The following is a 25,532-nucleotide window of genomic DNA, read 5'->3' on the forward strand; positions in this document are numbered from 1 at the left end:
TGTGTGTGCATATTTGATCATAAAAGATATAAATATGCTTTGTATGCTCTTCCAGCAAAAAAGGTCTATCACAAAGAAGTCAGATTCAGGCATGTGAAGCATTTGATGCTCCAGTCACAGCCGCCGTGTGGCATTTATGCTCAGCCCTAAGGACAAAGTGCTGCAAGAAGTGATGGAAATAATGAATTCCAAGGGTTAGGTACTTGTCTAAGAGGAAATAATACAGTGTCTTGCCTGGCCAGGATTGGAGAAAGATATTCATTAATACTGTGGCAATTTGTATGTTGTGTAACAAATGGAAAATGACTGAGGCTTATTATCTCCCTGACCTTTGGTGTGATGCCCTTAAATGACAATAATGTAAGAACACTGGCATTCATTCCTCAGTATATTTCCCTTCTTATTAATATCATGCCTATTTTTTCCTAAGCTGAATTTGAGACAAGTTGCTATTTAGTCTTCTATCTGCTCACTCGGCCAGGCAGAGGCTATGTCATCAGAGAAAGAGATGTATAATTGCAGTGTGTGAGCAGATAGATAGAAAGTTTCATTTTTCCAACCTACCCACAGCTGCTAGGGAAGGAAACCTTTGTGAGACTTGAACGGGTTGCAAAACCGGATGATGGTGGTAGTGGTGGTCAGCCAGGACAGTTCTGCCTCTTGGGGATCCTGTAGGTAGGAGGAGTGAGCAGACTGAGCATAACTGTGTTCTGTTTATTGTGCGCATGAAAAACTCGATTTGTGACGGGTCTAGGAGGCTGGCAGAGAATAAATGCTGATTTTTGATATCTCCCAGGAAAACAAAGCTGGGCCCAAACATTGCTGTACTCAAGGTAAGCTTTATTTATAATTGAGGAGGATGTTTTAAAATGCGGCTTGCAAGCTGCTGTTCAGTAGGTGTGGTATGTATCAGGGGGTATTTATCATGGTCTTGTCAATTAGAGAAATTCCTCTCCTTCCCTATCTGTCTTCTGTGTCCTTTGAAATAGGCAATAAATGGTAGGTGTGTTTATGTGTGCAGTCCCAGCAAAGTATTGGATCTGGCAGTTGGAAGATGATGTGGCATTTTGCTTTTTCCAGATTGAAAACTGCTTTCCAATAAGCATAAAGAGCAATGATCTTTATTTCTACTGTGGTGAAGTGAGTTGAATACAAATCTTTGGAACTGAAGCCTTTTTTTCTTTCTAAGGTCACTTGAATAGTCTGAATGATACCATCACAACTGTTTTCTTTTGTGTGTGAATTGGTTTCCTTGACAACAGGATGTCAAATCAACTTTTCAGCTTTAATCAAGTCAAAACAATATATCCCTTCCATTCCAAAAGGCCTCAAGTCGCAGAGAATTATTTCAAGTAAGGCTTTTGTAGGTCACAAAAGCATTTTTTTTCTTCGCTCCCGTGTGTGGATCCAAAGGAGAGGTGATGGAATTACTCTTTTATAGAGAGAGACAATGCAAATAGTCTTCAGTTGTGAATGTGTGCTGTGAAAACTGTTTTCATACAGAGATGGCCCAAGATGGAGACCAAGGCAGAAACAAACAGCTCTGGTTTGGTGCAAAAGCAGAGTTGGAGCATTTCTGTTCAACAGGGATATCCAAGCCACTGACATGACTTTTGAAGAGATCCTGCAATAGAGTGGTACTGTTAGGTTCAGCTATAGTTTGATGTACCTTCTATAAAAATACCTTCTCTAAAACATGTGTGCTGGTTCTCCATACCAAAAATAATCTATTTGGAAAGCAATGTATTGATACATGTTAAGATTTGTGTTGAATGTTCTCCTTCTTATGTTAAGAGTTTTGTAGGAAGGTAATCTTGGTTTTTGTGAAAATTAGTGACTTATGTCACTTATTTTTTGGATGAACTTTGATGTTTTTACACTTTATTTTCACCCATACCATATTCAGTTGTTCCATTTCAATTTTAGGTTATGGCTAGTGATTGGAAATAAGTGGTAAGAACAGACAGAGAAATAAAGGGGGAGAGTATACTTTATGGAATCGGAAAAGCGGCTGCTACAAGATGAGCAGAGCTGTAGAGACAGTGAGTTGATTTTACGTTATAAACACACTTCATATGCATTTGACCACTCTACTGCGATTGCATCATTATGACTTTACAGCAGTGTAAGCATGTATGGCTGATTTGGAGCTGAAGAATAGTGCCAAAATAAGTAATATATTCTTGATCCAACAACACACCGCCAGAGAAGGAACAGAAAACAGGATATAGCCCCAAGTGGGCAGGTGATTGCCTCTGGGATGAATGAAGTTGTTCTGCCTTCAACTGCAGCAATGCATCTGGATGTGGGGAAGAGTGTAAGAGTTGGTAGTATAAACCTCAGTCTGTTATATAATCAAAGAGTAAGAACAGAAGATTAAAATTCAGTGCAATTTGTAGGGTGACACTCTTTCTTCATGTCCTTCTGCATCTGAAACAGCTTGCAGCAGGTCAAACCCTATCCTTACTCTTCCTTCACCTTAACTCTCAACTTCAGCCTGCTGTGAGAAGTCTGACCAACTATGTAGTAGAACAAGTGGTAAGGAGGACAAGAGAAAAATATGGTAGAGATGAAGAGATGGGTCTAGGAGTAGCAAGACGGTGGGGTTTGGATTAAACGGCCTCTAGAAAACAGATGATAATTGGAGTGTTTGAGCCCAGGGTTGTCAGGCTGTGAGCTGGCAAAGAGAGTCAGTGAGCTCAGAATTGGCATTTTCTGATGGGGGGAGGAAATTTTCTGATGGGGGGAGGAACTAATGAGAATGTATCTGACAAGATCCAGTTGTAAGCCATTCCAGTTCCTAATAAAACCACCAGCAGAAAACTGCATCTACCCAAATTGAGCCTCTGCTGGACTCCAGCATAAGCACCCCAGGATCAGCAAAGTACCATGGAAGGCACATCAAGGTGCAGGCACAGAAATGGGTGTATGCATGCACTGCTGAAGCATCTTGTGAAAAAAAGGATGTGAATGGAGCTTCATTTCCATATAAAGAGTATCTTGTTTTGCAGCGGGTTACTTCAACAGGTTTTTAAGTAATACAAAGAAAGCAACTTAAAATAAGACAGGCGATTTTTCTTAAGGTGTCTATGGAATTACTCAATGTCTAATCTGAGTGGTGGTTTTTTTTTTTTTTTCCCTTAAAGACTTCCTAATATTCCTTAAATGATTTCTTAACAAGTCATTATTGGAACCGAGATCAAGCCTGGTCACTTAAATGGTTGAGTGGTTTAAAGGATTAGGCTAGATCATGGAGCCAGTCACTAACTTGAAATGTGTCCAGGGGTGAGTTGTGATTGTAAGCTACGCTGGCAGCTGACAGCTTTTCAGAAGTCTATGCAGCCAGAGTTGGTTCTGTCTTAACGCTTGACTTCTTCTCTCCCACAAAAATGTCGCTGCAGATGGCACTAGTTAGCATTTCTGCAGATGAGTCCATAATCAAACAGTTGTGAACAAGAAACAGGCTTTTCTTGCTCCTGCTCCTGGCCTATGCATCAGGGCTGAGGCACACTGGATAGTCACTGTGGAGGTCTGAGGCTTTCCCCTTTTGTGGACAGAAGAGGGACATGCATTTCTGGGATTTGGGCATCTGGAACTTTTATCCAAACCTCCAAAGAAAACTTCATTCTGCCTTCCTCAAGCATCTTCGGGCAAATCTACTGTGGATAGGGGCAGGAAACAGCTGATGTCTTCATCATGCACTTAATTTACTTGAAGAAACAGTGTCTTTATTGCCATTTTAATTTCAGAAACTTTTTGGTCTTTTAACCTCTCTATTTCTTGCCTTATGTCTGAAGAGTGGAAAGAGTAATCCCAGGACAGGTATTCTTATCTTTATCTCTGAAGGCTCATGTAAAGAAATAATTTAGTTTTATGAAACAATCTTATCCTGTTTGATTTCCTCTTTTACACTGGGGTTCTAATGGACTTACTACCTCCCCTGTGGTCCTTTCTTTGTTTTGATATTTTAGACAATTTACTTTTCATATTTCAGCTAGAGAAAATCATGCCTGGGCAATGATGGGGGAGAGGGAAGAAAACCAGGCTTCCTATTTCTGATCTATAGCTCTTTGTAATCTCTGTTTCACATTTAACCTGATAAAGATTTTTGGTAGCCTCGCTTGCCTGGATTTTTGTTTTCTTAAAGAGCGATATACTTTTATGGCCAGAGTCAAGTCTTTCATATTCTGTCAAGATTTTTTTTTTTTCCTTACTACGTTTCCTCATGTATGTGTTGTGATAAGGTGCTCTGACTCTACAGGATTGTTGATCAGCCCTAGAATTGCTATTGTGAATTAGAGTTATTTCTTTTTCCTTTAAATACCTGCAAACTGTGGATACAGTAACAATAGAACCCTTAAACGTGTACCTAAATTTGAGCACATGAGTAACCCCATTAAAGTCAATGGTGTTACTCAACATTCTTCAAGTTAGGCAGAAGTTTATCTACCTTGCTGAATCAGAGCCATAAAAGAATCAATTGCATTTGTGCCTGAAAAATATTTTAACTGCTGTTGGTACACATAAACACCTAGGTTTATTGTAGCTGAAAGAAGTTAATGGGGAGAAAAATATTTCTTCCCCCTCCCCACCTTCTCTTTTGACAGCACTTTGCATGTGGACAATTTTATTGCTCCTCTGTGTAATGTGCTAGTCATTCTCTCTGAAATAGAAAAGATTATCTCAAAAACTGACTGAACAATAGGAGAATCTTACTATTCTTAAGGTAATCTTTCAGAGCCCTTCTTTCATTTGTTTTTTTTTTGTTGGGTTTTTTTTTTTAATTAACACTTTCAGAATTTTTTAATAGTAACTTATGTTTTAAAAACTGTCTTTTAAAAAAGAACCCAAACCCAACAATATTCCTGGCTAAAATGTAATCTCCCAGTACAGTGCTACACCTCCATCTGACTCCCCACACTTAACCATAATTAAGCATTGGTTCTAGTTAGTTCCAATGGTTAAATCAAGCTGCTGTAACAAGTCCTGTGAATTACTTATGGATATATCATCACCAGTTTCTCCTCTTCTCTCTAGATCTAATTGGTCCTAAAAGCATAGCCTTTTATGGAACTGATGCCTAAAGATTTACCCAAAAGGTGGCATATCACACTGTTTTGAGAGTTGGAGCCTAGTATTATTGTTACAGTAGTAATAGTTTTTGTGGGTTGCCTGATCATTATGGAGCATTTTACATTCTGTGTATGGAGTCCTGTGGGATGCAGTTTATAGGCAGAATTTATGGTAAATTAGTTGACTGGTTTAATTCTGGCACGTTTCAAATATACTTAGGTCTCTGGAACCTAGTACTAGTAATGTTGAAGGCATTCATTAATGAGCTCTTCTTAGCCATGGACAAAATCTTATGTTTTTACTATGACCTCCCATGAGGACCATGCAGCTTGAGCTTATCTGCTCTCTGATGGCTGTTGGTTTGTCGCTGTAGCCTCTTGCTGTCCCAGTCAGGTCCAGGGACACTTGTGTTCTAGGCATTCACAAATAGAGACTCAAAGGCCCACCAAAATGTCACAGTCCCAGCCCTCAGCACAGGCAAAGCCCTTTGGATGGAAAAGTTTGATGCAAGTGATGAACTCTTCTGTGTGCAAAGCTCTCGGTCTCTTCTTCGAGACTCTAGACGTTGCCCTAGGGTGGCTGAGGTGCAGGCGTGTGCTCCCTGTTGCGCTTTTTCCAAGTTTCTTTCCTCCATACATGACTGTTCCATGACTCTGCTGCAGCTGTTCAAGCCAACATAAGTCAAAGACCTGATGTAATCTTTTACACTTCTGGAAAGAGAGTGTGAAATCCAACTGAATGAGACAGACAACATTTTATATGCACTTGGCAAGGCAGCAAAGGACAGTGCCTGTCACCTGCACCACGTTCCTGACGGTTGTTTCTGTACTTAACGGCAGTTTAAATTAGTGTTTACATAGAGGGAAATCCCCTGGATAGTATGGCTCCACTGAGATAGCGCTGGCCAGAGGCAGAAAGGCTCTGTAAGACTGGCCAGGACTGTGTCAGCTCTGAAGATTGACAAGAGAAGCAGCAAAGCTGGCCCTTGTACTGAATCTTAACATTTGAGAAGCTGATTAAATCATAGAATGACAGGTTGGAAGAGACTTCAAGTATCGTCCGGTCTGACCTTTCTTGGCAAAAAGCATGGTCTAGTCAAGAGGGCCTAGCACCCTGTCCAGCTGAATCTTAAAAGCGTCCAACATTGGGGAATCCACCGCTTCCCTGGTGAGATTATTCCAACGGCTGATTGTTCTCATTGTGAAAAATTTTCCTCTTGTGTCCAATCAGAATCTCCCCAGTAGTAGCTTGTACCCATTACCTCTCATCTTATCCATGTGATTGCTTGTAAAAATGGAGTCTCCATCTTCTTTGTAGCCACCGTTTAGACACTGGAACATGGTGATAAGGTCTCCTCTAAGCATTTTTTTCTCAGGGCTGAACAAACACCGTTCTCTCAGCCTTTCCTCATATCTCCCAGCCTTACCTCATTCCTCAGGCTTCTCAGTCCTCTTCTCGTTTTTGGGCCCTTCCCTGGACCCTCTCCAGCCTTGATCTGCTTCTGCATGTGCAGGTAGAAGCTTTGGCTTTAAGGTGGTTTCACCTTCTGGGGAGGTGTTTCTTGGTTCCCCTGCTTCTTTGAACATTGGTAGTGCAGCACTTACGGGATAAAGCATAGTCCTTGTGAGCTCCAGGTTGAGATTATTAGAAAACTGAAGTTTCTTTTGAAAACATGCTGCCTGAGGAGCTTTTTACAACTGATGTACAACATGGGTGATCTTTTATCTGTGTTGCCTGCTTTTTAGCTAATTAATGCTTAAAATCGTCATTTTAAGGGGCTTGGATTGGGACTGCTAAACAGATTGCCTCTTCTTATCATGTAACACTGTTATGATCAGCACCTGCATACCAGACTGTGTCATCCTAATTTAAGGCGAGGGGAGGGAATATTCTGAGTGAACCCTACAGTTATAAAAACTAGTTTCCTAGGCTTAATTTCACCTTGATCTACCCTTTTCACTATCTACCAGAGCCTGAATTTGTTGGTCTGTACAGGTTTACAGGCTGTAAGAGGCTGTAAGGTCTACCTTATATTTTTCTCCCCTTTCCACCACTTGGGAAGAAGTAGGCTGAGGGTTTTTAAAAAGCTGAAAAATCTGGGCATTATTTTAGTGTATCGATTTTATTTGAAAGATTTTGCTGTGCATATTAAATGGTTTCATTAGAATTTCCTACAGCACCCAGAAATGGATACGCACAATATGTAACATCCAGGAGGTATTAATGCTCTCTGACTTCACCAGCTATGTATATGACTATGAACTGGTGTTCCCAGTGCCATGGATGGCAATTTTTAAATAAAGTTCCTGAATCATTCCCCCCTGCTCCATACAGAGGAAGGAAAATGCATTATCTCCCAATGTCCCTTGCCCACCCCCTTCTTTTTCTTGGCAGCCTTTGAAGCAGATCAACTTCAAACTAAAGCTGCAACTCAGGAGCTACTGCTGCTGTCCTTGGTCACCCAACTCTTCACAGGAGAATCATGTTACTGCCTCTCCAGGTGACTCCCTACTGCCTGCCTGTTTACCCTTCTTTGTGACAACCTGTGACTGCCTTCTCACGTGGCATGAGAAGCATCAAGCAAAAGGGATTTCTCTTCCCTCTCTATCCCCCACTGGGGGCTGGAGAAGAAGGATGCAGAGACGAAACTGCAAATCAGCAGCCTGTTGCATGTCTCTGTTGTCTCTGAGCTCCAGCACAGGCTGGAGCATCTATGGCTCTGTCCCCTCCTCATAACTACCTTGCTAGGAGCATCAGGAAGGACACACAGATGCTGGTTAGACCCTCTCTCCCCATGCTGGGGAGTCCTTAGACAAGACCTTGTGGGACCTCTGACCCTTCAGACACCTAAGCATTACACAGGAATGGATTGGGGATGCCAAGAAACTTCGTAGTTTCTTAGTCATATTTCCTGCTTTGCCCAATATCTACAGAGGCATTTCCCATTCCATTGGTGTCCATTCTCCTTTCATGTTTTTTTCTGTTCTTTTTACTTTGACAACATTGTCTCGTGGGCTTTGTATTCATGCTTCTTGCTGTTTTTTCCCCTCCTAAGTATTTGCTCTGGCTTTGTTTTCCTTCTCTTGCTTCTCTCTATCCCTTTCAGCCCTATGCTATCTTTCCTCCATGCTCTAATTTTTATTCCTCCCTGGTTTTCTTATCCATGTTGAGCTGAAAACAGTAACATGACCTGACAATTTTTACATCATTCCAAGGTTTTTATGTACTTCCATAAATCTCTTCATTACTTTTTTATTGTTTTGTCATATATAGGTTTTAGTTTTTCCTCTACCTTATTAGTCTGGGGATCAATTTAAGTCTGCTGTGTTTTATTAGTAGTAAGGGGAGCAAAATATCTCCTTTTTCTTTGTTGGTTTGGCACCATCTTCAAATTACCCTTTTTTCTCTGTTCAACCACCTCTCTTCTTTCCCCGGAGAGTCTGCTTTATGTCAGACCTTCTGCTGGTGAACTGGGTGTGATTTCATCAGGCAATAGGCAAAAGTATACCCCGCTGCAGAGGAAGAAGTTGTTTTCAGCTGTTACTGTATTTATTTATTTTTTTCTAGCTTGGGGAGTGTGGAATGAGCTGAGCCACCATTACCCTGGGGACTGTGAATCTTTCTGTCCTTCCATTAAATCTGGAGGCTAAATCTGAAGGCTTGTCTTGAAGGAGAATTTATTGTAGTCATGCTGATAAAATTGTACTAGTATAATTAAACAGCTATAGTAATGTCAAAAAAACCTCCCTTGCACAGGCACAGCAGTTCTGGAATGACACAAACTACATCAGGGAAAAAGCTGACCATCTCCCCCAGCAATTATCGTATCAATAGGGGTGTGCTCCCATAGGAGTTTTTTCTAGTCTAACTTTATTAAGATTCAAACCACGTCTTGTCCCAGAATCTCCTCTCTCCCCTATGTAAACAAGCCTGAAAATAGTGGTCTGGACCTTCAAGCTGTTGTTTACTTCAGTGTAGCTCCATTAAAGGCATAGAGCCATGACGATTTGAGGATCTTCACCCAATGTTTTTAGGTCTCATGTTATATAACTTCGATTTTTGGATGATGGTAACTATTGAATAAAATTAGGTTTTGTACAGCAAATTTTAAGATGTATCCAGACGTCTTAAAGTAGTTTACAGAAAAAGGAGTGAGTTGGGAGCAATGTTCTGACTCTGTAAGGGCTAGCAGTAGACATTGTATCACTCAGCAATAATCTAAGCTTTTCTGTCAATGTTGGAATCTATTTTATTGAGAAAGGATCTTGGCAAGGACACTAGGAATTGCTGCAGAGTCTTTCAAAGCAACATTATGAGAGGATCTTGGTTCTTTGGGACCTTTTATAACATGGAACATCTTATGAAATACTCTGTGTGAAGGACCAAAGTAAAAGGTTATCAAAGCAGCCTAACAATTTTATATGTCCACTGGCTGTCCATTTGGCCCAGTAGGAAATTATCTGTGCATGGGGCAGGAGAAACAGAAAGTAGGTCTACAAGTGCAGCACAGAGGCAAATGTTAAAATAGGTCAGATGGTAACGTAATGTCACATGGAAAGGTATTAGCCATTAAATACTAAATTATTTTCTATTAAAATATTTTAAATTCTGATTTTTGAGGCAGAGAAGCATATTGCAAAATGGGAAGATTAATACTTGAAGTACATAAACTTATTCTTACAACAGACCCAACTTTTCTCCTGCCTCAGTGGCATTTTATTTGCTTTTACCCAATGACTAACACATCTGGTTTTTCATGAACAGCAAAGAACAGAATCAAGTTTGTGAAACTTCCGTAATTTTCCTCCTGTTCATTTTATTAGCAAAATATTGTAACAAATACACAGTTTGTAAGCCCTCAAGTAGCCCCTCATACCCCTTTGGTACACCACTGTTTATACATGCTCATATGACTGCTCTGGGCATTGCATTCAGCATATTTCCCCATCCCATGCTTCTTTTGAGCTTACCATTTTGAATATTGGATTTCTGCAGGCAGCTATTTATGTGATTCACTGCAGCTGGCACCCCCAAGATCCATAGGCTGTCCCTTCTGGAGGAGCCAAAGCAGTGGATTGCGTGGAGGTCAGAGGAGAAGCAGGTATTTCCAGCAGCACTAAAGCTGCCATACAGGCAGCATTGCATATTTAACTGTAAGGTCTCTGCTGGATTAAGAAGGCTCTGGGAGAGGAGAGCATGATCAATAATTACAAATATTAAAAGTGGTGCCTTCTCTCTCTTTCCTACCTTTTTCTCCTCCCTTCTTTGCCTACAGGACACGAAGCATCTGAATCCCCCAGACAATTGCTCATGCATTTACATTTTCATTTGCTTGGTTTATAGCAAGATTGTTCCAGCTTCTGGGAGGGGCAGCTATCAAAGACGTACAGGCGCTGCCATTGTGTTTTATTGTTCCAGTCCATTTTTCCCTGTGAATGCAGGTGGGAGTTTTTCAGTGGGTTGGTTTTGTGTTTTTGCTTTCTCTTTCTTCTAAGCATTTATAACCCTTTTATTGTCAGTCTTCAATCATTTTTGATAGATCAATATATTTACTTCAGTGATGGTTCATCCTACAGTTGTGCTTGTGTTTTTTTGTTTTGTTTATAGGAGTTATGAATAGATTCAGTGGGTTGTATCTCTGCTATACCTCTGTCGTTGTGTGAGGATCAAGTCACTTGATCTTGCCCCAGTATCTGTATATTTAGAAGGAATATGAAGTGTTTATGTTGGTTTGCTTTTATATCTACTTGTTTTCCCTTTTCCCTAGGGAGACTTTGAGCAATTAAAAATGCAATTTTTGGTTCAGAAATTGCCTCCTCAGAACTCCTAAGTATGACTGCTGGTGTTTCATGTATACTTGAATGTTTGGAGGGAAGGGCTCTAGGAATCCGCTTCAGCAGACCCCAGAGATCCAGAGGGCTTGGGGAGTGAAATAGCAAAGCCGTGTGGGATGACAACATTTACTCAGGTGACTCAGAAATCAGGCAGGTCCATGGGAGCCCTGAGGTCTTTAACCATGCAGCTATGACTGAGACAAAGAGGAGGTGTTCTTGGGCCTACATCTCACACTTGTCCCTGGGCAGCCAGAAGCAGGCCAGGGACAGCTGTTTAATGCAGCTGTGAAGAGAGCTCATATGTGTGCAACATGAACGTGGGAACTGGGTCCCAGTATCAGTGTGATATGCTGCGCCCTGGCTGGCCATCAGAAGAGAAGGAGGTGGGTGAACACGACTTGCTGCTCCATGGAGAAAGGGTACGTCCATGGAAGAGGAGTGGGCTAAATGTATTACTCCATCCTCTAGGAACTGGGTTGTTTCAGGATGCGGTGATATATATGCCATTTGTTATACAATTGACCCCTACACTCGCCCAACAAAAGGGAACAGCAAAAGAAGCGTGTTTTTTTACAACTGATAATATCTACAAGGTGGTAAATGGAAAATAGGTCAACTAGGTAGTGCTTGTACTAATATTACTGTTTGAAACATGATCTGTGTCCTATGACTGCGCATTAAATATTGGGAAAAAAATCCCTGAATGGGCATGGATTTTAGCGAGGTTTAATAATTTAAACCAGGTGAGTGTATTAGCTGTTTGTAGGATGTTATTCCTGTAGTTGCCTTAACAGAGTTGTATACATCCTGTTTTTCAGTACGTCCATTTTAAGGCTGAAATAATTTGCCATGTTATGAAAGTCATGACTCAACTACTTCTCAGCAGCATGTTGTCCATTTGTAACAGCAGATTTTCCTGGAAGTTATTACTTTGGAGTGCCATTGTCAGCTGTACACATCACTCCTGCTCCTCTCGTCCTCTGTGGCGCAGATTTGCCCGTTGTTGTTAGTGAGGATGTTACCACTGATGCACAAGCTATCAGGTTTTTCCATTCTTTTCTTTCTTTTCTATCTCTGTTGAATTGCAGTTTCCTTTGTCTTCTCCGTGGTGCACTGAAAGAGGTTAGGAAATTTATCATGGTTATTTTTAATGGGTTTTTAAGGTCTGGCGTGGCACAGATTGAATTGATTCAGGAAAATTTCCTGGAGCTGCAGCATTTTTTACTATTAAAAATATTTCTATCATTGCAATTTTTCTGTAAGAAAATACCTCTATTTTTTTCTTTCTAGTCCTATAACAAAGCCCTGCTTTCTAACGTTTCCACATGGTCAGATATTAACCATTTCCCAAGATAATTTAGTTTGGTCATGTGTACGGCTAGCATTTTTATTGTAAAGAATTCTGCTAGTGGTTTCATGATAAATGCATAAAGCATTGGGAAATGACTTTTATTTGGCTTAGTATACATTTAATAATGTATTAACAAAATTAAATGATTTTGTGTGTCTGTGTGTAGATGTTAAGAAAGTATAGAAAAAGTGCACACTACCATAGGTATGCAAGGATTTTAAAAAATGAAGCTTTCCTGTATGCTGTAACATATAAAAAGTACATTCCCAGGAGCTCAGTAGGTGGTTACTATCCCTTTTTGCTTTGTTTCAATGTATTTTTTTAAGGCAGATGAGGAAAGAAAAGCAGTCCCAATGGCTGTCCCCCTCGTGGCCAGTCTGGCAAACCTTTACTTGCCTGAGTAAGGCTGCCTAGTGTTGGCTGGGATCTGTGTCTTTATTGCAGGCAGACCAGATGAATGAGTTGCCTATTGCTTCTCACTTATGAAACCCTGCTTTCATTTGCTTGAACTTCAGATATCTTCAGGCTGGTAGCCATGACAGGGTCGAAGCCTCTTGTTTCTTATTCAACAAAACGGTGCATGCATTTGTAGTTATGCAAAGCAATTTGGCTTACTCATTTCATCATGTTATATTTATGATGGAAAAAATCAGTATATTGAGTCCTATCTATCATTGAGGAATTAAAATTTTCTAATATTGAGACAGTATTATTTCAGAAATGCATGCATCTGCATTAACATAAACAGAGCAAAAGAATAAAAAGAGATGGTGTGCAATATATTGTAGCTCTCTCGTTGATTTAAGATCAAAATGCCAGTAAGGAGTAGACTGAAAGAAAATTATGTATATGTTTATTTCAACCACATGCAAAAATAAAATATTGTATCGTCCACCACTGCTGATCATATATACAGGAGGCAGATGAGCTGTCTTGCCTACAAAGAAATAAAAGATAAAGTGCAGAATTAAAACAAACAGAAACAGCCTACTGATTTTGAATGCCTCTTTTGAAGATATGTACGAGGACATGACTTTTCAGCAGATAGAGACACTCAGTGTTTTCTGAAGGCCTTTTCTTTCCTTTAGGGCTAAAATGGCTAACCAAAACCGGAGATGTGAAAAACTCTAGTCACACTTGAGTCCTGGCCATGATATGTAAACTATATATGAGATGAAGGTTGCAGAAATGCAGACTTATGGGTGGCTTTTCTTGGTACCCTGATGTCAGGTCTCAGGGAGGAAAATAATAAACCCCTCAATTTTATCATGGGCAGAAATGCTTTATGGGAGGCAGAAGTCAGATCATACAGGTTTTGTTTTAGTCATCTTGAAGTGTGCTTGCTTATATGAAGCTTAGCGATGGGCATGTAACTGGCAACTTTATTACACTTGTGGTTTTATTATAGTCAACTGGTTTTATAGCTTGCTGGATCTTGCGATGTCGTAGTATCACAAATTATATTTAAATCCTTTGACCTCCTTCCTGTTTTGTTTTCTCCGTATGGTCGCACATATGCTCTCCTCTTTTTGTCCCCTGTCCCCAAATTTTCCTTGAAGTCTGCACCACGACATGCGCGTGCTCTCTGGCTTTCTGGGACACTGAGGATCTTCACAGCCACCTGCTGTGATGGGTCTCCCCGGGCTCCTGCTTTGCTAGAGAGCAGCCCTGTGCTGCACTCCCCTCTTCTCCGTGTTCTCTCAGCCATATTATTCGATGTAACATCGCAGTCCTATCCCTCATCTTCTTCAAGTGCACTGCTCTGTCTCCATTTATCTTGTCCAAAATGGCTGTATCCCTGCCAGGGTAATACAGCCTGTTGTTTCCCAGAAATTGCTTACCTGTCTGTCAAGAGAAGCTGCTTAGAGCTTCTGACTAGAAATCAGGATAAGTGCTGAGCAGAACCCTCTCCCTCCCTTACATGGGAAAAAAAAAAAAAGATGGGGAAAAGGCTGCCTGTGTTTAGCCAGACTAATGTCATCTGCTTATCCTCCTCAGCCATCTTGTAGCCTTTTTTTTTTTTTCTTCACTCTACTGATAAAAATAGGTAGCACTGTTGAATATAAATAATAGACTCATACAAATCCATACAAATGAACAGTGTGTAGATGGAGGCAAGTAAAGTTTGGAGACACAGAAAGTTTGCTATCTCTTAGATGTAGTCTTCTGTAGAAATAGTAATCCAGTGTTCTGGGAATAGTAGCCTGATGGTTTTTCTCTTAGGGTATGGTGAAGGAGTACTTTGGTAGTGAATTAGGTGCAAAGAGCCTGAGATGAAACTGCTCTCACGCTGCATCTCACAAACCTACAGAAAGGCTGGGCACAGAAATATGCTGAAACCCACAGGAAACGTCTGCTGCACCATCACATGAGGTCAGTCAGGCATACCCTGCTTTAACGAGCGCAAACAAAACAAGCTTTGCTGAAAATGTCACAGTCTAAACACGGGTAACAAAACACAGACTAACGCAGTCCAAGCTTAGTGGGAAACACCATGGGAAAAGATGTAGAAACCTTCTTCTGGTACTCTTGCTGAGGTGAAATGCTCTGAGCGCTTTCAGCGTCACCCAGTAGCAAATAGCACTGCACACCCAGGCGGGACGAGCAACTGGTTTCTTATTGATATCACAGTACTTCTCATTTCCAGTGGCATCCTATAAAAGCAATACTCTATTTACAGCTTTCATTTCGCATTAATGAAGTGGAATACTGATGTTAGCTAATCAGTGCTAGCGGTATGATGCAAGCACGTGGAGCGGTGGTGGTGGCAATCATCTTAGCCCAGTTGCCAGGGTAAAAATAGCCCTCACCAGTCCTGGGAAATGGCAGCTCCCCAGCTGTGAGGAGCACAGCCCAGGATCCCACAGCTCCACGCTGCTCCAGCACTCAGCTTTCTCCCACAGCCCACCTGGAGCAAGAAAATAAATGGTTCTGTTATCCCTCTCCATCCCTTTGCTTCTTCTCTTCTTAACCTCTAAACATGGGATTGAGTTTCTGTGCTTCCAGTTGGGTCTGGACTCAGATTTCCTCAGAAAACCAAATGGACATGGATTGCCAAATATGCTTGTATAATTCAGAGGGGCTGGTGGGGGGTTTTTTTGTTGGTTTGTTTTGTTTTTTTTTCCTCTTCATGGCACTTTGTGAGCTTAATTTAATCCCTGTCATTCCTTATATGTGGGTAAATGTCATCTACTTCATTTCATGAATGAATTAACACAGCCATGCAGAGTCTGCATCTCCCGCACTGCTCCTGCGGAAGGGGGAAGGGATTAGTAAATGTGTGTGACACCCTCAAGTTCCTAAACCCCAGCTGGGTTTAGAGATGCCCAGAAATAGATCTCGTTTGCACCCTGGTGTAAGGTACTTGAAAGACTCTACCAGCTCTGTACCTTGTAATGGCCCCAACCAGCTCTTCTTCTCCTTATTGTCAACCCTGAATATATTACTTTTGTACCACGAGTCTCTTACTGCACCTGAAAGAGGAGGAGCTCCTTTAAAAATAGCCGTGCTTTTAGTGGTGGGGAGAATATAAATAATCCCGGAATTTTCTTCCTTTTTTTGATACTTCCTTAAGCATGTCAGAAAGCAGAGGTCTTTTGGCAAGGTGCAAGTTTGAGATAGCGCAGAGGTTCTTGGTATGTAGAAGATAGCATTTTTAATCCCGGGTATGTGGACAAAGAGGTGGGTGCATAGCAATACAGAGCAGCACAGAAAGTGTGCAGAAGCGTCTGGGCATCTTGTTACATGATATTTTTAATACAGTCAGGAATTAAATTAATAGTTCTATGTGCTTATTTTAAAGCTTTCACGGGATGAAAAGAAGTGTAGTTCATCGAAAAAGGAAATGAGGAACAATTTATTCTTAAATAGAAATCACTGTGGCCATGTCTTCTTTTTCATGAATTTACACAATGGGTTGGATTAGTCTCCGGCTGAGGCATCTGTGTGTGTGTTGGCAGAGCTGTGCTTTGAAACTTTCCTCGATGCCTGAGACTGCTCAATCCTACCAGGGCTTCAATATGTGCAATAAGTTCACCTGGTTTTAGGGTGTTGTGGGGTTTTTTAAATTTTTTTTCTTGAGCGGTGATGTGCATTTCTCAGTTCTCTAATCTGGAGATACTCAGCTTGGCAGTAATTTATAAAAATAGTCCAGGAAGGCACTCTGCCAGCTAGAGTCACAGCCTGGGACATAGGAGAAGTGGCACAGGAGTTAGCTGCTGACTTTCCTGCTGACTTCTCCCTGCCTGAAGAAAGCTGGCCTGGGATTTCCAGGTGTATATGACAGCTAAGGAGCTCTGTTCCCACCGGGAGTCAAAAAAAAATAAAAAAAAGGTGATTGCTGGCAATTCCCTGTTCCTCCATACCTGCCTGTGTCCTAATCCCTCAGATGGAAAATGGAGGATGTTGTTTGTTTTCCCCACTGTTTGTCACTCCTGTTTATTTAAACTGTAGACTCCACAGGCCCAGAATAAGCCTTCTACTTACGTATAACTCCTGCCAAATTAGGGCCAGGGGACCTTGGAGGCCTCTAGCTGCTAATATAATACAGATAATAATGGTACTCATGGTACCTGACAATTTTTTGTCCCCTCCTTCCCTTTTGTCTCAGCCCAAGTAACCCTTTCTGTAAAGATTGTGTTTGGGCTTTGCAGCTGCTCCTTACGTATCGCTTAGTCCTACAGAGAGTGAATTGCCTGCAAGAGCTGGAAGGGGACAGTGTTCATGACAAATCAATTTGCTGACCTCTGAAATAATTAAGCAAGTAACGCCAGGCTTGAGTCCTATTTTAAACAAGCAGGGCGCTATTTGTTTTTTGTGTTTGTCTGCCTGCAGTGAATGTGTGTCTAAACAAAAGAGGCAGAGTGATCGAGGAACCTTTTTTAAGGAAGTGTCTCCTAAGAAAATTAGCCTTTTCCCTTGTATGTCTGTGCCTTTGCATACCACTCCTTTTTTTTCCCCCCCTTTTTTCCTTTTTTTCCCTTTTTACCCTTTTTTCCTTTCCCCCTTTTTTCCTCTTTTATCCTCTTTTTTCCCCCTGTTCCTCCCTTTTATCCTCCTTTTTCCCCCCTTTCCTCCCTTTCCCCCCTTTCCCCCTCTTTTTCCCCCTTTTTTTCTTTTTTTTCTTTTTCTCTTTTTTTTTCTCATTCTTTGCTCTTCCATGAGGAAGATAAAGGTAACAAAATTTTCTATTTTCATTTAACTTTCCAGATGATCTTTGTGTGCTTTACCAGAATGCAGCATTGAAAACAAAGCCTTGTTTATTGCCTGAGAGCATATATGTGTTTTATGATTAATGTGATGTGTTTGTAATATGTGGGTCTGATAATAGGGAGATCAAAGCCTTCTGTGAATTGGCAGCAGCACCATAAACAAGGTGAAAGGGTTGCAGGTGTTTCCCACACAGGTGTTATACAAAAACATATGGCCCTTTGCCATGAGGTGCTGTGTGTGCACTCCATCTTTTCCTGCCCAGCAAGGCCACGTTGCTGTGAGTGCTGCTCAGAGAGCACGTCCGTGGCTCAGGACCTGGGGGATTTTGTTGGCAGCAGATGACCGTGCAGTGTGACCAGAACGATCCTGGGGGCACAGAAAGGATAATTATAATAAATTGGTCCTTCAAATTAAAAACATTTGATTGATCCACTACACTGCCTGAGAGGAGAAATCTGTGTTCCCGCACATCCCTGGCAATTGTTGGAAAGGGAGATGGTATGCTTGGGTGTTGCAGGAGGGACTGGGCAGTCCAGTGTGCCTCTCATCACACTGCTCTTACTTCAGCTCCTGGTTGGACTTGGCAGCTCATCTCTCAGATGTCTCTTACCTTTATGGGGTAACTTCTGTGGCCATGGCAGGCACTAGGTGCGGGTTGATACGACTGGGCCACATCTCTGTGGAAAGAAATGGTGGGGCACCTGCAAAACAGAAATCATTGCTGGATTGCTGCTTATTCTTGCCAATGAAAGAAAAGAGGTGTTTAGTAAATGACTAAATATTTGCAAAGAGGACTGCAGCCTTCTGGGCGAAACCTGAACACGAGGCAGAAGTCTCTGTCTCCTTCATTAATTGTCTTAAGAGTGGTGTTTGTCTGCTCTTACAAACCAAATTGCTGCAGCCTGAGTGTGTTAGGTCTTTGTAGCCACTTCAATTATTAAAACACTCTGAATGCAGATTAACTTCCTTTGCTCAATATACTATAACATAACCACCCCCTTGACCTGCAAGCCCTGTGGTAAACACACCGGAGGGCAGCCTGCCTTTTCTCCAGCTCCTGGGTGTAGATCCATGCCCTCTGTTGAACACACCTCAAAAATTTTTTGCCTGGCTGTCTTGGGGACAGTGCAGCACAGGGCTGTCTGCTTCTACACCACCAGCCCACTGGGCCGATGGCTCATTGCCCACCCTTTCATCTGCTGGAGGAAGCTGCCCTCATGCTGTTGATGTACTGGTACCAGGTCTTTCCTGTCTCACCTTCCAACGGAGCTAAAGCTGCTGGTCTAAAAATGCGAACTTTTTTCTTCTGCATTTTAAACAGAAATTTAGTAGAAATTGTCCCAACAGTGTAACTTAAATAACTGAGGCCTCATTTACACAGGAAAATTACGTTTGTGCCTGGATCATGAAATGTATTTTTACTGGTATAGCAATGTTGCATCAGATTCCCACGTGAACAGAGTTGCATCGCTCTGAAGAGACTGTACTACATTCACTCATTCTTGTTTCTGTGCAGAAGTGAGCTAGATGGTCACAAGAGTGTGTATTACACCCTGAATGCCATACATGAAAATGTTACAAAAGGTTGGGTCAAGCAGTATAATACCCCTGTATCACTGCAGTTAAAGGTAGGGCTTCTGTGTGTGGACTAGCACTGTGAAAAGATTAACCTAGAGAAAGTTAATAAAAAGTGCTGTCCTAAATTATTCATGAATCCATTTGTAATGCACTTGCCAGGAGGCTTTTGTTTTTCTCAAACTCTTATTTATTAAAATCTGACAAGAATATCAGGTTTTGTTCAATAATAAATCTAAGTCTATGTGAGGCTGGTGATATCCTCATGTAGTAATACAGAATCAAAATGAAGTTACATGGCAGGGGTGAATATGTTATTTACTTGGGAAGAATAGATTATTGTTCAGGAGGATTTTATCTTTTACGTGCCATTTTAGAACAAGTGAAAAAAAAATTCTAGTTGGGAGATACCCTCTTGGTTTGTGACCAAGGCCTTGATCCTGCAAAGGATTTAAAATATGTTAAAACTTAGTTCAGCATATTTCTAGTGTCTTTGCAGGTTCTGGACCTGTGTTTGCTAAATGAAACAGCTCAGATGATCTTGTTTTGTACTTAGCTGTTCTTGTCCTTTTTCCTTAACTTCAGGGGAAGATTGTAGAAATCATGCTCCTAGCCTGTGGATTTTAACTTCCAAAGCGTTTCCACACACCCCCTCTTCCTCTTGTGTCCTAGAATAGGTTAGAAAGATTATATACAGAAAGTTGGGGAATGGAAAAAAGCCAGGGAGAGAGCTTTTACTATTTGGGATACAATAAAAGATGTTAGTCTGTGTGTGCTTTATAGCAGTCATTCCTTAAAAGCAGGCAGAACTTTACTTAAAAAGCAATTTAAGTTTTCTTTTGGATTTTTTTTTTTTCAGTATTTTCAGTTTAATTTTAGGAGATTTTTTCCCTTCTTTCTCCTTCTCTGCCTTTATTTATAACTAGATAAGGAAAGGAAAAACAGGTGCCTATAGACAGAAAGTTAGGGAATAGTAAATAAAAAAGAAAGAGCTTAGCTGTGGAAGCAGAACTGGGAATTCGGGTGGCTGGTCTGAGTTGGAGGATGATGAATAGATTTGTTTGCATAAGCTTGGCTTGTGAGTCACTTTCTCATAAAAGCAGCTTCAGTAGGAGATGCTCCTGTCCCAAATTTTAGTCCTGAATGCTTTCAAGCACAAAGTGCACAGTGACATAAGGGCTCTGACTGTGAGTACTGTCCTGTTATTCCGGTGGACTGGAGCTGGAGCTCTGCAACTTCCCAAGTTTGAAATAAACTAGAAGTGTCTCTCTTGCACTCATGCACATGTGCTTTGCATGATGTATCATGTGGTGCCTCTTGGTGGTCAGGATTTAGCTGTCTGGGTAGATATAATCAGCTTCTGATTCAGATTTGGAATCTGGTGTCAGGTCCTTATGAGAAGCTGTATGTTGGAGGACCATCAGTCACTAACCATTAAATAAGACAAGTAACTTGATAAACTTGGAGTGTGGAAGAGAAAAGCAACATGTGAGTGTGAGAGGGTAGGTTTGGAGTGGCTTGGGTCTTTGCCTTGGGAGCTTGCTTTGCCTCTATAATGCCAGAGAAAATGTACAAAGTACATGCAGAAGGTGCATGTAGGGCATTACCCTCTTTTGTCAAACACAGTGATCAAAGCACTCTTTAAAGTGAGGCCTCAGCTCTTGTGCACCTATTAGGATTCTGAAGAAAAGTTGGACCATTAACAGACAGTGACTTTGCTGTGGTTTAGCAAAATGGGAGAGGTGAAAAAGGTTTATTTTAATAGAACGTACCACCTGTATCTAAGGTTCAAGTGGAGCCTGTGGGTTGGGTTTGGGAAATAACAGTTCCCTCCTGAAACCCACCAGAGAAGAAAATAAGATCTCTTCCTTCCTGAAGAAAATTATTGTCTTGTTCTTCTCTGCCTTTTGTTTATTATGAGTTTTGGTGATACGGGGGTCAAGGTGGACTGTGAAATTCTGCTTTGGAATCAAGATATTTGTCTGACTTGTTTGCCCCTGGTGAAATCAGTGCTGCTGCAGCTTCATTGCCATGGGAACCTCCAGTTACTAAATTTAATTCAGACCAGGGTTTGCTTGTCTGTTCCATTGCTGCAGTGTAGACAGGTGATAAGCAATATATTGATACTAAGCTGCATCATACCAAAATGATTAGGCATCAGTATTACCACGGTATTGCAGCATCTGTGGTATTGCTCTTGTGTTCTGCTCTGAGCTGCCTGGCCCTCCGGTGCCTGCCTCCAGCCTCCTCTTCCTCTGTCCTGGCAGAGCAATGGCAGCGCCGCCTGCGTAGTCTTTCTGGTCCAGCAATCGGCAAAGGTAGGGACTGCAGGCAACCTCTGCTTGCTGGTGGTACTCCTTTCTTCTCCTGCAGAGCAGCCAAGCACGGGGTGCCCATGGGCCTTGGGGGGAATGCTTCTGGAGAAGGGGGCTCTGCACCCCTAGCAGTTGTGGGATTGGGGTGGGTCCCAGTACAGCCGCGGCATCCGCAATTTTGTGAAGTCCCCCAAGGACAGACCCTGGCTCCAAAGATCTTATTAAACTGAAAGCGGGAGGTAGAGGGTGTAGGAGCAGAGAGTGAGAGACCCCTATCACCCAGTCTTCTTCTAAAGTTTTATTAATTTCTTTACACTTGGTGGACTTTTTTTTTCTTTTTTTGTTACTCTCTTCCCCCCCACCCCTTACTGGTGTTATATAAGGTTTGGATGGTATCTGTTAGATGGTTATGTTTGTGATAACGAAGAGCCTGGGTTTTGAGATGCACTCGGTTCCAGTGCTAGTAGGAGTGGTGGAACCATGCCTTTACTGCAGCCATGTTGGGGGGACTTCTGGAAAGGCTCATTGTAGACAGGGCTTTGCCATGGAAAGATATTTCATGTGGCTAACTGCAGGATAATTGATTTTGGAGGTCTTTTGTGATTGTTTGGGTCATTGGTTACTAACATTTTGCTTCTCTGCAGTTTGGTTTAGTGATACTTACATCACTTTGTACAGAGTTCACAGTGCACATAGAGTGTGTAAACCTGTATGTTAAAATGTCGGCTGAGTATCGATTAATCAGTAAAAGGTTTTAAGCTGTTTCCTTTAAATTCCAGGACAATGCATCTTAATTTAAAAGTTAAGAGGGATGGAGAAAGATACTGATTTACCCAGGGGAATGTATTTTCTGTGATATTCTGTGTTTTCAAGCCAACAGAGGTATTTTAGGGAAGGTGACAGTTCTCTGGTTGACATTATCTGCTGAAATGACTCTCTACTTTCTTTCTTTGTAGGTACTACATTGGTCGCCAGATGTTTGTGGTGGTCTCCACACCAGAGATGATCAAGCAAATCCTAGTGACAGACTTCAGTAATTTCACCAACAGAACTGTAAGTAGATAGCAAGGTTTGCTTTGTGGATGGAGATGCTAGTACTGTTAATTTGAGCTCAGACCAAGGGAGCTGGAAATAGAGAGGGGGGAAAAAGTACAACACGGTTCAATGAAACTTGAAGGTATATAAACTAACTGTATACATTTCAGTCAAAGACTTCTCTTACCAGGACACTCTGAGGATGAAAGAGAATGTCCTTAAAAGAGATACAATGCCCTTGTGACTGAGGCACCAGATGGATGCTGAAGAGAGAGGCTTTCAATATCCAGTTTTGCCACTGACCTCCTGTGAAATCCTGGGAAAACCACTTACTAGCTCTCTTCCTTGTTCTCAGTTTGTAACATGGGAACAGTGTTATTTGCGTTCTCCCATCCGTTGTCTGTCTTGTGTTTTTAGACTTTCTAAGGCAGGAGAGGGCTGCTTGGGACAGGCACATGCCTCCTGCAGCTAATGCATGTTGCTTTGCTATACTTGGCACTCTGAAAATAATAAATGGCAAAGAATGAATTTGGGGTTAGCAAGAACTTATACGTATGCTGTTGGTTACTTAATTTACTTATCTATATATGCATATATATTAAAGAGCTCTCTTTCAAGTACTGGTTAGAACAAATAACGAGGGGGGAATGGCCAGAGGAATAGTAAAGATTTCCAACAGTTATTCAGCATTTTGCAAGGAATTAATGTCACTGGGACTGCATGCTGCCTCAGTGCCATCCATTCCCTGCTTCCTTCTTGGCCCCTTTGTATGCTCAAACCTGCTCAAATAAACTCACATGTATTCAGAAGGGTTGTTTGTGTCCTCAGGGAAAATTTCATCTCTGATCAGCTGTCTGTCTCCTCTGCCCCTCTGATCCTCTCTGCAACCAGACAGTCTGTTTGCAGACTGCTTGTCTTCTTTGCTTGCTTCTTTTGGAACATGAGGTTCATCTTGTGACTGCCTGTATCTTATTTAATAACCTCTTGTACCAGTTGTCCTCCATTCTGCCTATAACTCACATCTGAATGGAAGAATCCCGGTGTGGAAGCATCATAGGCTGAAGTTGTGTGCAGCAAGGGTCTTTTCCCCATTTTTTCTAAAATTTAAAGGAAGGAATTTCCTACCCTTTTCCCTTCTTGCACCCCCAGTCAGGAGCCCTACTTCTTCCTGCATATAACTTTCCCATGCTTTTCTCCTGTAGATTTGATAGGAATAGACCATACCCACTATTCATAGCAGTAGCTGGTGCCCAAATAACACCTCCCTGAAAATACAGAACATTCCTTTGAGGGTACATTCAGATATTCATTCTGCTCTTAATTTTAGTCAGCCTTGTCATTTGGATATATCTCTCTGTGCATTGTCACCCTTCTTATTTGGTGAAGTTTTTCTTTCTCTCCAGGCTTGTATGGTCAGAGGTTTATCTCTTTCTTGTGGTTGTACATCCATCTGTATGGTCTGTAACATTTGTGTTCCTCTCTAAAATTCAGGTGGGTCAGGTCACTGTAGCCAGTCTTTCTCCTCTCTTTCTCTCCCTCTCTCCCTCTTTTTTCTTTGTCAGGGAATCTGTTAGGTATAGCTGTCTGTGTAGGTTCATATCTTGCCCTTATCACTTGACTGTCCCCTGAACCATTTGCAGCTTTTCTGCACAGCATCCTGCTTTATGGATGAGGAACTGAGGCACAAACTGAGTGACATCTCCACCACTAACCAGAAAGTCAATGGCAGATGAGAAAAATTAACTCCTAGCCCTCTCTTTAACAAAATGAACAGTCCCCCCCTGTGCACTGTTGCTATTTCTGGTTTACTTAATGCCCATGAGTCTAATTCAAATGAACTTGCTTCATCTTATATGCTTTTATCTGCTTGTTCCATGGTCTCCTCACACAGCTGCGATATTCAAGTGTTGTTATTTCTCACTTTCCACTTTGTTCCCCCTGTTCCAGCCATTGCTTTTCACTTACTGAAGATAAGCAGTCTTCTGGTTCTGGATCCTTCCACATCTGACCTGGGGATCTTTTTCTCCTCTTGAATTTTCATACTGGAAACTGCCTCTCCAATTCACAATCAGCTCTCTCCATGAAGTGTTCAGTTATCCTGTGCACTAATGACTCTGTATGAAAATAAATAATACTTGATGGTATGTTATGAAGGCCAGTGGAATTTATTCAGATGTGATTTTGTTTGTATGTGAATAATGGTTGAAAGATGAAAGTGAGAAAAGCACCTTCCAAGTAATAGAATTCTTTCTTCTCATATTGACTGAATAAATGTCATTTTAAGACTTTTAATAGGGTTGCTTCTTTTTGTATATTTTAAAATTACTCAAAGCAAGCTCCTCTACTTTAAGTGAAGGTTTCTATTTGCCAGTGGAGAATTCAAAATTCAAAATAGATCCCCCTACCTTATTTCACCTGTTCTTTCCCCAGGTGGTCTACTGATGAGTGGTTATAGAATTGACTTTGGAGTCAGTGCTGTTCACAAAGCTAGGCTATTCACTCGTTTCAACCCAAAGCCTTTTTTTTTTCAGTTTGAGTGTCAGTTTTTAAGGATGAGAAGGATGGCAAAGAAGGTAAGACCACTGCACTTGAACAGGCCTTGGGAAAGCTCACCGTGCTTTTCTTTGCTCCCCCACCTCCCCAAATGCATTTCAAGATTTGAACCTCATCCACCAGAGGTGAAATGTAACATGAATTATCTAACCCAGAAGGCCAGGAAGGCAGATTATTCCCCACACTCTGTAGCAGTTATAGCAATCGGATGTTAACGAAGTGTCACTAAGTTGCAGGCTATGCAGGTCTAATTCTAAAAACGAAGTGTATTAGTGGGTAGAAAAAGTTTATATTCTGTGTATATTTTGCTATTCTTTCAATTAGTCTTAAAATATGTATTTATTAGAGTAAGAGACAATGTGAAATAGAACTTGTGAAGAGTTGCAAACAGTGGGTGATGTACTTGATAGACAGAAGATAGACAGTGAACTCCAAGCTTTTATTAAAGCTGTCTATAGGACAATGTCACACCTTTGAGGGCGTGTAAGAAGAATGACCTTAATCTGGGATTGTGCGCTTGCTGGTTGCTTGCTGGGAAGTCATCTTCCTGTGTGGAATCAAGGTGGTTTTAATCTGCTGAGGACT

The 25,532-nt window shown here is 41.4% G+C and overlaps 1 protein-coding gene across 1 annotated transcript in view; it reads left to right on the forward strand.

Moving 5' to 3' along the window:
- TBXAS1 (thromboxane A synthase 1) overlaps positions 1–25,532 on the forward strand; it is a 233,858-nt gene that overhangs the window by 80,186 nt on the left and 128,140 nt on the right. The window contains exon 4 of the mRNA XM_074166688.1: positions 22,316–22,412. Within this exon, the coding sequence (XP_074022789.1) occupies positions 22,316–22,412 (97 nt within the window). The remainder of the gene's footprint in view (positions 1–22,315; positions 22,413–25,532) is intronic.

This window comes from Numenius arquata, chromosome 2 (assembly GCF_964106895.1).
Source record: "Numenius arquata chromosome 2, bNumArq3.hap1.1, whole genome shotgun sequence".
Classification (NCBI taxonomy): Eukaryota; Metazoa; Chordata; class Aves; order Charadriiformes; family Scolopacidae; genus Numenius; species Numenius arquata.